Source organism: Danio rerio, chromosome 22 (assembly GCF_052040795.2).
Source record: "Danio rerio strain M-AB ecotype USA chromosome 22, GRCz13ab, whole genome shotgun sequence".
NCBI lineage: Eukaryota > Metazoa > Chordata > Actinopteri > Cypriniformes > Danionidae > Danio > Danio rerio.
Genome location: NC_141042.1, coordinates 1962126 through 1977854, shown reverse-complemented (window position 1 = coordinate 1977854; position 15729 = coordinate 1962126). Strand labels below are relative to the sequence as shown.

Genomic DNA, 15729 nt, shown 5'->3' with positions numbered 1-15729 from the left:
AAGGGTAAACAAAAACAAAGAGATACTTAAATGACAATTCTCCTAGCCAGAATCATTATGAGAGGGTAAGGTCAAAATAACAAACAAAACAAAAGCTTCCTAAATTGACAAAAAGTTCTAGATTTCCTAATATATATATATATATATATATATATATATATATATATATATATATATATATATATATATATATATATATATATATATATATATATATATATAAAAAAATCAATTACAATGCTCTTACCCCACAACCTGGCTAAATCCAGAAACAGGAGGAAACTTAAAGGATAAAGCCAAAATTAATCAGCACTCGGCTTACTTTTCACATAAAGTTACACGTCACTTATTTACGCTATAATCTCACAAGATTCACAAGTTCACAGTTCTAAATATCGCACTATAATCACTGGGATAGGGAAAACAGGGACTCTCTCCGTGCTTTGCCGCTCTGCCTCTTTATAAAGCCTGGAAGCTCTATCAACAGCAAACGATCCGATTGGCTCTGATTGAAAACAGGTGCGGCTGGTTTGGAACGCTGCTCAATGAGAGAGAGAGAGATTAATAAAACAAAAGGGGAGAGCAATAAGCTGCCCCTCACACCAACAACTTATTACCTAAATACATCATAGGATGTAACACTCATATTAAGCAGCTACACGACGCCTCAACATTTCTGCTGTCTGTTAAGTTGCTAATATCAAAATGAAAGTAGGCAGCTCCTCACATCAGGTTTTCATTTTATTGTTAAGACAGTGAAACAGCATAGCCAGGGTGATGTGAATGACGTTATAAAGTACACTCGCGAGTCTGTTTTCCACATCAAACTTGCGAAGTCTGAACTTATACGGAGAGGATGGAGGACTGAACTGTGTGTAGCTAACTTAATATTGAGGGAAAAGACCCAATCAGAGAGGCGAATGTCGGCAGGCCCCGCCTTCGTTTTCAGATGTCTCCGTTTTCCCCTTGTAGCACCGTCCAACCAAATTTCACACTCTCAGATGGCTCTTCAGATCTGGAGCACTCAAAAATGTTTCTCTCCCGTGTGGATCTTCATGTGTTTATTACGGGGCGACGACCTCTCCTTTTTTAGAGTGAGTCTTCTCGTGTGTTCTCTGATGCCCTGAATGATTGAATCTCTTGTCGCAGTGTGAGCACTTGTACGGTTTCTCCCCGGTGTGGATCCTCATGTGCTGCTCCAAGTGTGTAGCTCTAGTGAAACTCTTCCCGCACTGCGAGCACACATGCTTCTTTTCACCAGTGTGGATCTTCTCGTGACTTTTCAGGCCACTTAACGTACTAAATGTCTTGTTGCAGTGCGAGCACTCTTGCTCTCCGTTGTGAGTGGTCTCGTGTTTTAGTAAGTTTTGTTGATACGCAAACGTTTTTCCACACACGAAGCATGAAAATGACTTCTTTGGCTCGACACTATCGTGGACCTTCATGGGTTCACTCTCCTTCACCAGCATTTCTGGAAAATAAGCAAACATAAGCAACGTTTTAATTTGGGTATCGAATTCAATTTTTTTAGGTATCTACAAAAATGCCTTGATATCATCAAGTATCAAACAATATCTTGTGATTCTGCACCGATTATTGAAACACCTAAAATGATTCACAATGGTGTCAGAAAACCAAGCGCTTATGATGTATAAGACGCACCAAGATTACATTTCTAGGCTGAAACTAAAACTTCATGTTGCACTTGGTCGAATGATTTAACCAAATATGCACTGGAATAACTATTTATCATTTTACAAAATAATATAAAGTGATTTTGCCATCTGCTCACCGCCTTCAGAGTACATTCATAGTGGAATTTAAACTGTAATCTTAAACTTTTCCTTACCAATCCAAATATTTCGATATTTTTCTCATTTGCAGAAATAAATTTCTACATTCACTGGCCACTTTATTAGGTACACCTTTGTAACTGCTCGTTTACGTAAATTTCTAATCAGCCAGTGACTTGAATCAACTGTCGTTACAACCAAAGTCTGCAGAAGAGCATCTCTGAACAAACAACACGTCCAACTTTGAGGCGGATGGGCTACAGCAGCAGAAGACCACACCGGGCTATAAATCACACAGGTTCACCAAAACGGTGGAGAAACGTTGCCTGCTCTGATGAGTCTCCATTTCTGCTGACACATTCAGATGGTCGGGTCAGAATTTGGCCTCAACAACATGAAAGCATGGATCATCCTGCCTTGTATCAGCGGTTCAGGCTGGTGGTGGTGGTGTAATGGTGTGGGGGAGATTTTCTTTGGGTCCATTAGTACCAATTGAGCATCAACACCACAGCCTACCTGAGTATTGCTGCTGACCATGTCCATCCCTTTATGAGCACAGTGTCTCCATCTTCCAGCAGGATAACACACCATGTCATAAAGTGCCAAACATCTCAGACTGGTGTCTTAACAATGACAGAGTTCACTGTGCTCAAATGGCCTCCACAGTCATCAGAGCTCAATCCAATAGAGCAGCTTTGGGATGTGGTGGAATGTGAGATTGGCATCATGGATGTGCAGCCGACAAATCTGCAGCAACTGTGTGATGCCATCATATCAATATGGAGCAAAATCTCTGAGGAATATTTCCAGTGCCATGTTGAATTTATGCCCTGAAGGATTAAGGCAGGCTGAAGGCAAAAGGGGTTCAACCCGATATTAGTAAGGTGTACCTAATAAAGTGGCCAGTGAGTATTTTACAACATTTTTTTAAATTGACTGTATCTGCTTCACTTTCTTCAAACAGCAGCACTCATGCATAATAGGTAATAGTTTCACACCCATAACTCATTAAGAGAATAAGCTCAACCCTGTTAGACCGTGCGCTGGGGTCCAGAGCGTATTTTTCTGTCCTTAAAATAGCAAAAGTGGATTCGGACACATCCTTAATGTTTTGTGCCACACGCTTTAGACTTTGCGCTTATATCGTTAAAATAGAGCCCCGTAATTATCCTAAATAATATGACCTCCAAAGGTTGGATATTTATATTGTTGTTCCCAACCCTGTCACACCAAACTAAACATTTTCTCTATTGTTTAAGCTTGTGTGTTTGATTAGGAAAAGTTGAAAAATGTGTACTACTGGCGTGCCTTTGGGAACAGGGTTGGAAAACACCGCTTTAGATGACTTACTCTTTTTTTGAAGGTGTAATTGTAGAGAATACAATCGTGAGAATCTCTTCCCGCAAAAAGTGCACTGATACGGTTTCTCTCCGGTGTGAGTCCGCTCATGGGTTTTCAGATCTGAAGGCCGTATGAATCTCATGTCGCAGTATGAACACTCGTACGGCTTCTCTCCAGTGTGGATCTTCAAGTGATGCTGGTAAGTGGTTTTGTAGCCAAAGCTCTTTCCACACTGAGTGCAGGTGAATTTTTTCACGGCTGTTTGGTTCACCGGAACACTCTGTTCACCGTTTGTGTGAGTTTCAGTTTCACTTTTGATTTGATGTTTCTCCTCATCCTCACTCAGTTCTTCACTCTCCTCCTTCACACGCACACCTGAAAATTAAATGATTTGATTAAACCTTCCCGAACTTTATTAATACATATTTTAGGATCAAATGGTGTGTGGTACTGTTGTTCACTCTCATTATTGAAGAGTAATGAATGAACACAAACCTATTAGTTCTTCAGTCTCTTCCTGTTTAATTCTGCAGGGTTCTGGATCACTCATCTTCTCACTGTCCTTCAATAAACTCTGTCTTTGTCTTTCACTGATGGCGGCAGAGCTTCAGGAGAACAAACAGAGAAATGTGATTCATCTACACTGATTGAGGAAATTAATTGGATCTTGTAGGTGACATTATGTGATTATTTAATTTGCTCAAGTCAGCTGACACCAGCAAAATTAACCTAATGTGGCAAAATTGTAGCTCTCAGGACATCAGTTTAGTTAATGAGAGGAAAACAGGAACTACTGACATGAAATAAAGAGGATTTCAGCAGCTCTGATAATAAGGGTGAGCCTCAGACTGTAAACACTCATTAACCCTTGTGCACTGTTCAAGTTTACTACCCTTTTGTTATGTTCAACACTAAATTAACTGCTGTAAAAATGCATCAGATAAATATATTTTTCAATTTTTTTTTTGTTGCATAAATCTGGTAATAAACCTCAGTCCTGATCAAAATGATTAAAATGCTTAGAAAATTACAGGACTTTAACTCTTTAATTGCCAAATTCATAAATGATGTGTCTGATTCTGTGAAAAAAACACACACACAATACGACATATTTTCAATATTAAAAGTAGTTGTGGACTAGGCACGGGACGATAACCGTTTTCAAGGTATACCGTGGTTTAGAAAAGTCAAAGTTTTAAAAACGCCAAACTTTTCTGTTAAACCGTTAATAAGGTATGTGTAAGATTTTTTATTTACTTTTTTTTTTTTAGGACAACAGTATCTCCACTAGAAAAAAATATACAAAGATGCCATTTTAAAATTGTAAAGAAAATTGTGTTTTTGAAACGGATAAAAACAGCAGAAGTCAATTAATTATTTGAATTATTCAGCCTGAAATGTTCACTGCTCCAACATATTATGAATGTTTCTCAAAATAAAATATATTGTGTTCAAATGTGGAAAAAAGCTTTAGTTTTTCTCAGGGTCTTAAAAAAATCTTAAAATGATAGACTATTATGTAAGTTCAGATTCCAGCCTACATGTGTATAATGAATTTTAAAGTTGTTTATCCATTTTCAGGCCCTACATTAAAAAACAATAATTGATCCAAAAGTTTTTTTTTTTTTTTTTTGAGCAAAAGAAAAGCCGAAAAATGACCGTTTTGTTTTTTTGTTTGAAAACGGATATGAAATGGATGAAATATACCCTGATTTTATATGGTGTCATGGCTTTGTAATAAAAAAAATGTGGTTATAATAAAAGTCCCTGGAGCAAAAACAGCCATCAACAGTAAATTAAGGGGAAAAAAACAGAAAATGGATCAAAAACAATGCATCAAAGGCAATGTTTTGCGTCACATGTACAAGACTTTAATAAAAGGTACAAAAAAAATCCAATCCACAATTACCTTATATATTAAAAATACGTCATTTTGTATTTTTGCTCACCAAATCAGTGACATCATTTATGAATTTGGCAATTAAATAGTTAAAATCCTGAAATTTTCTAAACAATCAAGTAGTTTCGACCAGGGGTCCGTTCTTCGTACCTCGCTTAAATGATCTAAGATGATTTGGCAGATCCTGGATCTTTTAATCTTGATAACTGATCTCTTGCTAATTTGGTTCTTCAAACAAGTTCATGAATCAGATTAAAATGTCTGGATGAACTGATCTGAGATCGCTGCGTGTGTTGTGAAGGACAGATCTATCGATCCTCGAAATCATGATCAGCAATGCAACGATTGGCTGACGGCACAGAAACGTAATGACATCATCTGATTAATATTCAATTATCCATGTGAGCAAAATTACATCAAATTAGCAGTAAACGGTTTGTTAAATATGACACGCGATAACCTTTCACATTTGTTGTGAGCTGCAGGCTTTACACTTTCATTTGTCAAGTGTATCCTCATGTATTTCAATGCAAAGCAATGTATTTAGTTATACATTTAGAAAAGATTTTCTTTATTTTAGTAGCCGTTTTTTGATCGGTGTAAAGAATAACTGGTTGTTTACAAAAGCATTTTCATATTGGTAAAGGCGTCTGCAACTTTTGTGAAGCATCAAAACACTGGCATATTAACTATCAAAACATGATTATGACTGCATATATTGCTTTTAAAAAAAGTGACATATTGCATTCCTATTATACACAATTTGTACCAAAGCGATCTAAAAAGTTCATATCAATATGTTTTCTCTTTGCACCACCAGGTGGCAGTCTTTGTACTTTCATTTCGAGGGTGCAGATTGCATAAGTTTTATTAATATGTATAACTTTATTTTATTAATAATTATAACTTTATATATATAGTAAAAAATATGTACCATTTTTCCAAGTGTATATAACTACTTCTGTAAGAAAATATCAGAATTAGGAACATACTTTCTGTATTATCTTTGCTTGAACTGAGCCGATCTAATCCTGTTTATATGAATTGAACCTGCTCCCGATCAGGGTTGACCTAGCAGAACTGTTGCTATGACAACTACTCTCGGATCAGCTTTGAAGAACGAAACAATCCTGGATCGTGTCAAATCGTCAATATCCAAATCCAGCTAACTGAGTAATCCACGTACGAAGAACGGACCCTAGGACTGAGGTTAATTGAGGCTGATGCATTTTTCAGCAGTCTACTTTAGTGGATGTTTTCATCCCTAACATAACAAAAGGCTAGTATATTTGTCCAGAGTGTATTGTTGAGACTTTGTTTTAATTCAAAGCATTTTCTGAAAATATTACTGGTCAACACAAATCATTCTGCTAGCTGAAACAGAGAAGGGTATGGCTAATTAAAGACTCAAAATCACAGTACATATGGGTTAAACAGCCATTCAGGATTAACAGCAGATATACAAGAATATATTTTATGCTATGAACAGAAACTGAGAACTAAGTTTAAAAAGTAAAGAGCATCACCATCTAGGTTTTCACTAAGTATTCATACCAATAAAGTAATTAGATTGTTAGCACTAGCACGTCGGTGTGGAGAGACTGTTAAATCTCAACAACCCGTGAATATTAAAACGCACCACAAACTATTAATTGAATGTTTTCTGCAGCAAGCCTCACTTACTTACATAGTCAATTCCCATTGTTCCCCCTCACAAATCACACATTGCGATATAACAAACACAAACGAGGGAAATTCATGCTAGCAGAGAAACTCAAACACATTCACTCATATTGTCCTCTCAGAGCTCCTCTCTGCCTGCTGTATTGTTTTGGTCAGCAGACACACAGATAGAGGTGAACTCAATGCAGAAACTAGTCGCAGATTGTCGCTTTAATAAACTGTAAAGTGTGTTTTATTGTTGTGTAAACACGAGAAAAAGCGTCAAAGACTCACCTCAGCTCTGAAGACTCGACGCTGAATGAACGCGTCAGTGGAGGCGGGCGCAACGGATCATCAAAACGCGCCAAATTAAAATACCACTGACAAGCCAAAACAATCGATAATGTGGACAAAAATCCATCAAGCTCAATTATGTGTGAGGTGAAAACTGTCTACTTGGCACTAATACATTGGTAAAATCCACTTAGCAAAATTTAAAAAGCAAACATAATACTTCCTAACACATAACAAGTGTTCTCCTGAAGTAACTGCTATAGGGAAACTGATTTTATTAAAATGTAAAGTAAAAAATTACATGGATGGACATTATTGGAAAAGTACCTGAGATTTTGAAGCTGGATAAAAACTTTTATTGTTTACAAATGATTGTAATTCATTAACATACATATAACTGAAATCTGATGTTTGTGAAAAATGAGGAGTTTTCAGGAAGCTTTATTGTACAAAACTATTTTAGGAAGATCCAGAAAAACACTTGTAACTTTTCTCCAAACACTATAAATATACAAAGCCAGTTTAATTGCATTATTATCAATGGGGAAAAGTGCAACACTCATTACGGCAAAGGAAGTCCCGCCTCCTAATCATCAGTCTTTATAACCATGCTCTCGCTACACATTTATTTGCTTGTTATGGTAAGCCACAACAATAATGGCAAAAATTACCTCACATTTTGTTGCTGACTTAAAATTTGTAATTTAATTGCAGGTTCAGTGAGCAGTTATCAAGATTTCAGCGTCCCTCCGTTGTTTATTTAGGCCAGGGGTGTCCAAACTTGGTCCTGGATGGCCGGTTTCCAGCATATTATTTAATTCCAAGCCCAATTCAGCACACCTGAACCAGCTAATCAAGCTCTTTCTAGGTATACTTGAAACTTCCAGCAAGGTGTGTTGGAGGAAGTTGGAGCTACACAATGCAGGACACTGGCCTTCCAGGAGTTTGGACCCACCCTGATTTAGGCCATGTCCGAGTGTAACGGAGGCCAGCTAGTAAGTGCTGTGCAGGAAAACCTCACTCCACTGACCTCTAAAGGTGCTCTAGTGACAGACACTAGAGGCCATGGTCTTCAGCCTCCTTGGTAGAGCAACCGACTCACATGCGGTAAGGTCATCGATACCAGCTCGGAGCAGGTTGGGTGGCGTTGGACCGGTGGGATTACACATATGTACATGGGTATTTTTATAAACAAAATTTACCGCCCACTAGCCAAAATGCAATGTGATGCATGTTTAGGGCACAGCGAACCAACAGGTGGCGATAATGCCACTTTTATGCTGGGTTCACACCAAACGGAGAATTAGGGCTGTTTCTCAATGTGTGTTCTTCAGCAATCTCATATATGGTCATCATCGAATGACAAATTTCAGTTCCAAAAGTCAAGACAGCAAGAACAGGGGATGCGTGAAAGTACCCAGATGTATTCTTGTTAACGAGGACACGGCGATACAGACTTGAGCACCAAACTTACTCTAGAACAGTGGTTCTCAAAGTGGGGGTCGGGACCCCCCGAGGGGTCGCGGGGCAATGAAGGGGGGTCGCCTGGTGATTTTCAAAAATCTATTTATTTTTATTAAACCATAAGAATTACCATATTTTATCCATAACTATACTGAAAATAAAAATAGTCGTTTATAGTTACTATATACTATATAGTTACTATAGTAGCTTATAGTTACTAGTTCTATTGGATTGCGACCCCTGGGGTAATTACAGTATATTAAAGGCAGCAATAGCGTCAGATGCATTTTGATTTTATAACATCAGGTTATACTTTCTGGCACATTTAAAGCACTGACACAAATTTAATTGGTGTGTCTGCGTCATTGCATGCAAGGTTTCTGTACTTATAACCACCTCAGAGGATATTGGGGGTCGCGAGTCACCGGCATTGTTATTTTGGGGGTCGCGAGCTGAAAAGTTTGGGAACCCCTGCTCTAGAAGTTCCAGAAGTCATTGAATAAAGGAGGTGGGAAGCGCAGGATTTTATATAGATTTATTTTTAAAGTTCACAGATATAACCAGGGCTTAATTTGTGCCGAAACACGCCGGATCCGGCACCTCAGTTTACCAATCCCCCTCCTCAACCGGCCTCCTCCCCTGTCCGCTGTTGACTCTCACTTTCTTTAGCCAGTCCACAACCCTCTTCATTTTTGTCTGTGACACCTTCACCCCCTCACTTTCGTCCTCGACACCTCCGCCCCCCTCACTTTTGTCGGCGACAACCCTCTGCACCAACTTCCAACGAGGTTTTTGTGTGCGTGTTATATTTATTGAAAAGAGGGAAAACATTAAATCGTTGTATGAATGCTGTAATGTTTAAATAATAAAACAAATTAAGGTCATGTGACCATCAGGAAGAACACAGCATCTCATCTTTCATAAGACAAATTCTCTGTTCTCGCGGTCTCGAGAGTTCGTTCTTCCGAGGTGACCTGGCAAGAACAGTCTTCACAAGAACGCTAGTCTGTTCTCTGCATTCTTGGAATAGAGAAACTGCCTATGTATTTTCATTAGTAAATCACGCTGAAGTCAATGCAATCAATGCATTCCTGTCTTCTACATTTAGTGTGAACCCAGCCATGTCGGACCTCATGAGGTGAAAACTCTAGGTGTTGTGTCCACAAGACCACACTCTACCTTACCCAAGCCAGAGATTTCAGAAAGTTTTGGTGTCGCTCACTCAATACTCTGTTTTTTGTGTGGACAAACAGTGAAACCACAAAGAAAAGAAGTGCAGATTTAAAAACACCCGTGGTCGTGTGGACAGGGCATGAGATAGGACTTTGGTCTTGGAGGAACTGCTCGAGGCTTTGAAAAATTTGGCAGCCAAATGAACAGACTTTCTTTTAAAGAGACTTTAGTTTCTCTCTAGTGTGAATCCCCTGGTGTCGTTTGAAGTCCCCAGCTCTAACAAAAGTCTTCCCACACTCAATGCACACATACTCTCTCACACCAGTGTGGATCTTCTCGTGTAGTCTTAAACTTGACTGCCATGTAAAACTCTTCCCACACACAGAACATGAATAAGGCTTCTCATTTGTATGAACTCTGAGGTGCTTTCTCAACTCTGAACTACTCAAAAACGCTTTGCTGCATTGATCACATTGGTGTGGCTTCTCCCCGGTGTGGATCCTCATGTGTTGATTGACGTGTGATAACTGTATGAAACTCTTCCCACACTGAGTACATGTGAATGGTTTCTCTTCAGTGTGGGTCCTCTCGTGTATTTTCAGATGTCCTGAATGTCTGAATGTGTTGTCGCAGTGTGAACACTTGTACGGTTTCTCTCCAGTGTGCGTCATCTGGTGCCGTTTCAAATGTTGAGCAGTAATAAAACTCTTCCCACACTCAACGCACATATACTCTCTCACTCCAGTGTGGATCTGCTGATGTCTTCTTAAACTTGACTGCCTTGAAAAGCTCTTTCCACACACGGAACATAAATACGGCTTCTCCTTTGTATGAACTCGAAGATGTTTCTTCAGATCTGAAGGTCTTGAATACAATCTTCCGCATTGGTCACATTTGTGTAGCTTCTCTCCAGTGTGAAACTTCATGTGTAGATTAAGGTTTGACGAGTCTCTGAAACTCTTCCCACACTCAGTACATGTGTACGGTTTCTCTCCAGTGTGAATCAACTTGTGCCTTTTTAGGTTATTTAACATAGTAAACCTCTTGCCGCATAGTGAACAGCTGTATGGTTTCTCTCCAGTGTGAATCCTCTCATGTGTCTTAAGGTTATTTAACATACTAAATCTCCTGCCGCATAGTGAACAGCTGTACGGTTTCTCTCCAGTGTGAGTCCTCTCATGACACTTTAAACTTTGTTTGTTTGTGAAACTCCTTCCACATAAATAGCATGAATTTTGCTGATTTTTTGTATCCACACTGTGGTGGACCTTCATGTCTTCACTCTTCTCCTCCTCCACAATCAGGTCTGAAAAATAAGAAAAGAGTTACATTTGAATTAGTCTCAAATTCAATACTTTTTTTAGGTACTAACTGAACCATCTTGTTACCATCAAGTATAAAAACATCTGAAGCATCCCAATTGATTGGGAACAGCTGTTTTAATAATCTGAACAAGGGAAAGAAAGAAGCTCTTTGCTGTTGGTTTGTGGACAGTCATGGCTAAGACAAATGAGCTCAGTGAGGACCTGCAGGTGCGCATTGTGGGTGCTCACAGGTCAGGAAAGGGTTATAAAACCATACCTAAATGTTTTGAAGAAACAAAGGCGACAGTGCTCAGTCTTATCATAAAACATTGCCGGCAGCTAGCTCTCTGCAACTCTCACATGGTCGCCCACTGAAGCTAAGCAGGGCTGCGCCTGGTCAGTACCTGGATGGGAGACCACATGGGAAAGCTAGGTTGCTGCCGGAAGTGGTGTTAGTGAGGCCAGCAGGGGGCGGCCAACCTGCGGTCTGTGTGGGTCCTAATGCCCCAGTATAATGGTGGGGACGCTATACTGCTCAGTGAACGCCGTCTTTCGGATGAGACGTTAAACCGAGGTCCCGACTCTCTGTGGTCGTTAAAAATCCCAGGATGTCCTTCGAAAAGAATAAGGGTTAAACCCTGGCAACCTGGCCAAATCTGCCCACTGGCCTCTGTCTATCATGGCCTCCTAACCATCCCCATATTCAATTGGCTTCATCACTGTCTCCTCTCCACCAATCAGCTGGTGTGTGGTGTGCGGTCTGGCGCAAAATGGCTGCCGTCGCGTCATCCAGGTGGATGCTGCACACTGGTGGTGGATGAGGAGATTCCCCCCCATTGTGTAAAGCGCTTTGAGTGCCCAGAAAAGCGCTATATATGTATGTATATAAATGTAAGGAATTATAAACACAAGACATTCTGCGATGTGAAAAATCTCTGACGTGGTCAGGATCTAAAAGTGACACCTGTGCTGGCCAGGAGGACAGTGAGAGAGGTATAAAAGTATCCAAGGATTACTACCAAGGCCATCGCGGTGAATCTGGACACTGCTGAAACATTGCAAAACACCATTGAGTTACATAAAGTGACCAAGGAGGACTCCACTTCTCTGGAGACGGCACACAAAAGCCTGGTTCACCTTTGCAAACGCTTATCTGGAATAAAAGACTTGTGGTCTATCAGACAAATACATTAACTTTCGCAGTGGCCTAGCCTAAGTCTTGACTTAAATCCTATTGAAAATCTGGGGCGGGAGCTAAAGATCAGGGTAATGGCAAGGAGACCCTCCAAGAGTTTGGTTCGTATTGCCAGCAATTGGTCAAGACTTTTATCTGTTATGTGTTGGACTCTAGCAGAGCTGCCCTTTGTCACCAGTTCTGTTCTTAATCTTTATGGACAGATTTTCTAGGTATATCCTAGGACCAGTGGGGGACCGGCCCAGGGACCACAGGATTTCATCTCTGTTATTCGCAGACAATGTTGTTCTGTTGGCTTCATCAGACATGGAGCTTCAGCATGCACTGGGGGCGGTTTGCTGCCATGTGTGAAGCGGCCTAGATGAGAATCAGCTGCTCGAAGTCCAGGTGGAGGGGTTCAAGTATCTCAGGGTTTTGTTCATGTTCGAGGGAAGGGTGGAGTGTGACAGGCATATCTGTGCAGTCGATTTCTCAGTCCATTGTGGTAAGATGGAGCTGAGCTAAAAGGAAAAGCTCTCGGTTTACTGCTAAATATTATTTCCTATTCTAACCTATGGTTATGAGATTTGGGTCACAACCGAAAGGACTAAATCTTGGATACAAGCAATCAAAATTAGTTTCCTTCGCAGGGAAACAGGGCAGACCCTTATAGATAGGGTGAGGAGTAGAACTTGGAGTACAGACACTGCTCCTCCACATAGAGAGAAGCAACTGAGGGAACTGATTTGTATGCCTCCTGGTAAATGTCCCAGCAGGAGAAGGCCTCAATGAAGGCCCTGGACATGCTGGGGAGGACTATACTTTATGTCTCTAGGCTTGCAGAGCTGGAGAATGTGTCTATGGAGAAGAGAGTCTTGGGTTTCCTCCTAAGACTGCTGCCCCTGCGACCCAGGTATACTACATGAAAATGTCCTTTAAATGACTGATTTACACAACTGTACTAACTAGCAAACATTTTCATATCATTCTTGTCATTCACAATTATCATGAATTATACATCTTGGTAGGATTGGATCTTCTAGATGACAGATAAATGATCTACTTACTGTGAATGTGCTTTTTGTGTAATCGTAGCGACGATAATCGCGTGAAACTCTTCCCACAATCAGTGCAGTGATACGGTTTCTCTCCAGTGTGGATCCTCATGTGACGCTTGAGATTGTTTTTGCACCTGAAACTCTTTCCACACTGAGTGCAGGTGAAACAGTTCACGGCTGTTCTGTCCATTACAAGAAGTTGTTCTGTCTTTGATTGAGTTTCGCTTTCACTTTTGACATGATGTTTCTCCTCGTCTTCACTCAGTTCTTCACTCTCCTCCTTCACCATCACACCTGAAGATGTACCAATGAACCATTACACTACAAAAAATGCTTTTCGTACTACGATTTTCTCGTTTCTAGTGCAAAAACCTCAAATTGTCTTGTATTAAGCAAAAATATCTTGTTTTCAATTTGAAATAAGTTTATTTTACTCAGCCCACTGACTATTATTTTACGTGTTTTAAAGAAAAACTAAATTTTCACTGATTATTTCTGAAAATAAAACAAATATTTTTGCTTGTTTAGAAAATGCTTCTTGATTTAAGATTTCTTAGATATTTTGACTAGAAACAAGACAAAAGCTTAAAGTAAAAAAAAGCATTGTTTCAGTGTAGATCTTAAGCATGGTTGACTGCTAGTGAAGTGTGAGCACTTCTCCTTTAAAGCGTGTCAATCTCAGATCCTGGAGGGCCGCAACTCTGCACAGTTCAGTTTCAACAATTAAACACACCTGATCAAACTAATTGAGTTCTTCAGGCTTGTTTGAAACCTACAGGTAAGTATGCTGAAGCAGGGATGGAACTAAACTGCAGGGCTGCGGCCCTCCAGGAACTAAGTTTGACAGCCCTGGTTTAAAGAGGGAATCGCAATCCATTCATAAAATTTCGGCATCCATGCCAAATCAATTCTTGATTTCCAATGCAGATTTATCACTATAGCTGTAAGCACAAATAACTCAAATAATAATGACACCAGGAAACCCATTAGCCAACATTTTCCACTGTTGAGCAGGTTATGAAGTCATTTCAAAGTTTGAGCTGCAAAGCTGATTTAGGCAGGTCCCATATTTTAATAATACACAAAAATGAATACAAAAAAGTAATAAAACTGATGAGTTGTTTATTAACAACCTCAATGTCCTTCTGCCTCATTATTGAAGAGTAATGAATAAACACAAACCTATTAGTTCTTCAGTCTCTTCCTGTTTAATTCTGCAGGGTTCTGGATCACTCATCTTCTCACTGTCCTTTAATAAACTCTGTCTTTGTCTTTCACTGATGGCGGCAGAGCTTCAGGAGAAGAAACAGAGAAATCTGATTCATTTACACTGATTGAGGAACTCATTTGTCTTATGTTTTATCTTGTAGGTAGGCATGGGAAGATAACCGGTTTCAAGGTTTACAGCGGTTTGGAAAAGTCAAGGTATTAAAACCGCAAAAATGTTTTAAGATACAGTTTCTAAGGTATGTGTAGGAAGTTTTTTGAGGTGTTTTTCTGTGTGTTTTTGAAGCTAATGAAGATGGTGGTAGAAGTCAATGATTCTAACTATGTAGCCTGACATGTTTACATTTTCTTTAAAATGTAATGCATTGTGGTGAATGTTAAAGAACTCTTTGTTTTTACTGAGACGTTTCAAAATAAATTATTTTACAGCAGTAAACACAATACTGTGATACTGTAAAATCGTGATATTTTTTATCCAATGTTATCATACCGTCAGAAACTTATATCGGTGACAATATGTTATAATGTAATTCACTCTGACACCAATAACATTAACTTAATGTGGTAATTTGTAGATCTGAAGACATCAGTATAATAAATGAGTAGAAAACAAAAAAAAACTTCTCACATGAAAAAAAGAGGCTTTCAGCAGCTCTGATATAAACACTCATTAAACAGCCAGACAGGATCAGCAGCAGATCAGATCATTTTAACAGTTTGCAAGATAAATTAATAAGTTTAAAAACATATTTTTGTGTTTTATAATGTCATATAGTTTTTATATTTATATATCCAGTTTAACAGAAATATTACTAGTACTATTATACTAATAAAATAAGTCGGCTGTTAGCTAATCTACGCGCTTACAGAAACTGAGAAATAATAAAACCTTTAAAAATAACAACACCAAAAACTATCAATTTAATGTTTCCTCCATTAAACTTTATATCTGCTGCAGTAGATTCATATTTCGTCTCTTCATAGATTATATTTATAACTAACACACACGGAAAAACTCCCAAAAACACAAACACATTCACTCATATTGTCCTCTCAGAGCTGCTCTCCGCCTGCTGTATTGTTGTGGTCAGCAGACACACAGATAGAGGTGAACTCAATGCAGAAACTAGTCGCAGATTGTCGCTTTAATAAACTGTAAAGTGTGTTTTATTGTTGTGTAAACACGAGAAAAAGCGTCAACGACTCACCTCAGCTCTGAAGACTCGACGCGGAATGAACGCGTCAGTGCTGACGTCATCACGCTAAGGCGGGCGCAATTGGACGATAATCAAAAACGCCCCAAATTAAATACTACTAAAGCCAAAAAAATCGCTAATGT

General features: G+C 39.3%; 3 protein-coding genes across 4 annotated transcripts in view; all 3 read right to left on the bottom strand.

Moving 5' to 3' along the window:
• LOC101883071 (zinc finger protein 502) overlaps positions 1-15729 on the bottom strand; it is a 236288-nt gene that overhangs the window by 178635 nt on the left and 41924 nt on the right. The gene's annotated exons all lie outside the window — the stretch shown is intronic.
• Positions 724-7041, bottom strand: LOC147831420 (uncharacterized). Its single transcript, XM_087303814.1, has 4 exons — positions 6991-7041; positions 3630-3739; positions 3144-3509; positions 724-1471 (listed from the first exon to the last, which is right to left on the bottom strand). The coding sequence occupies exons 2-4, from the start codon at positions 3682-3684 to the stop codon at positions 1065-1067; spliced, it is 828 nt and encodes a 275-aa protein (XP_087159940.1). The 5' UTR covers positions 3685-3739; positions 6991-7041; the 3' UTR covers positions 724-1064.
• Positions 7324-15625, bottom strand: LOC147831419 (uncharacterized). Of its 2 annotated transcripts, XR_015521490.1 has the most exons (5): positions 15599-15625; positions 14346-14455; positions 13173-13457; positions 8930-10933; positions 7324-8465 (listed from the first exon to the last, which is right to left on the bottom strand). XR_015521490.1 is itself a non-coding variant. In XM_087303490.1 (4 exons), exons 2-4 carry the CDS (start codon positions 14398-14400, stop codon positions 9843-9845), a joined length of 1431 nt encoding a protein of 476 aa, XP_087159616.1. In that variant the 5' UTR covers positions 14401-14455; positions 15599-15625; the 3' UTR covers positions 7324-9842. The 2 variants fall into 2 exon arrangements, 1 of the variants encoding a protein (XP_087159616.1); XM_087303490.1 differs by having other exon boundaries at positions 7324-10933.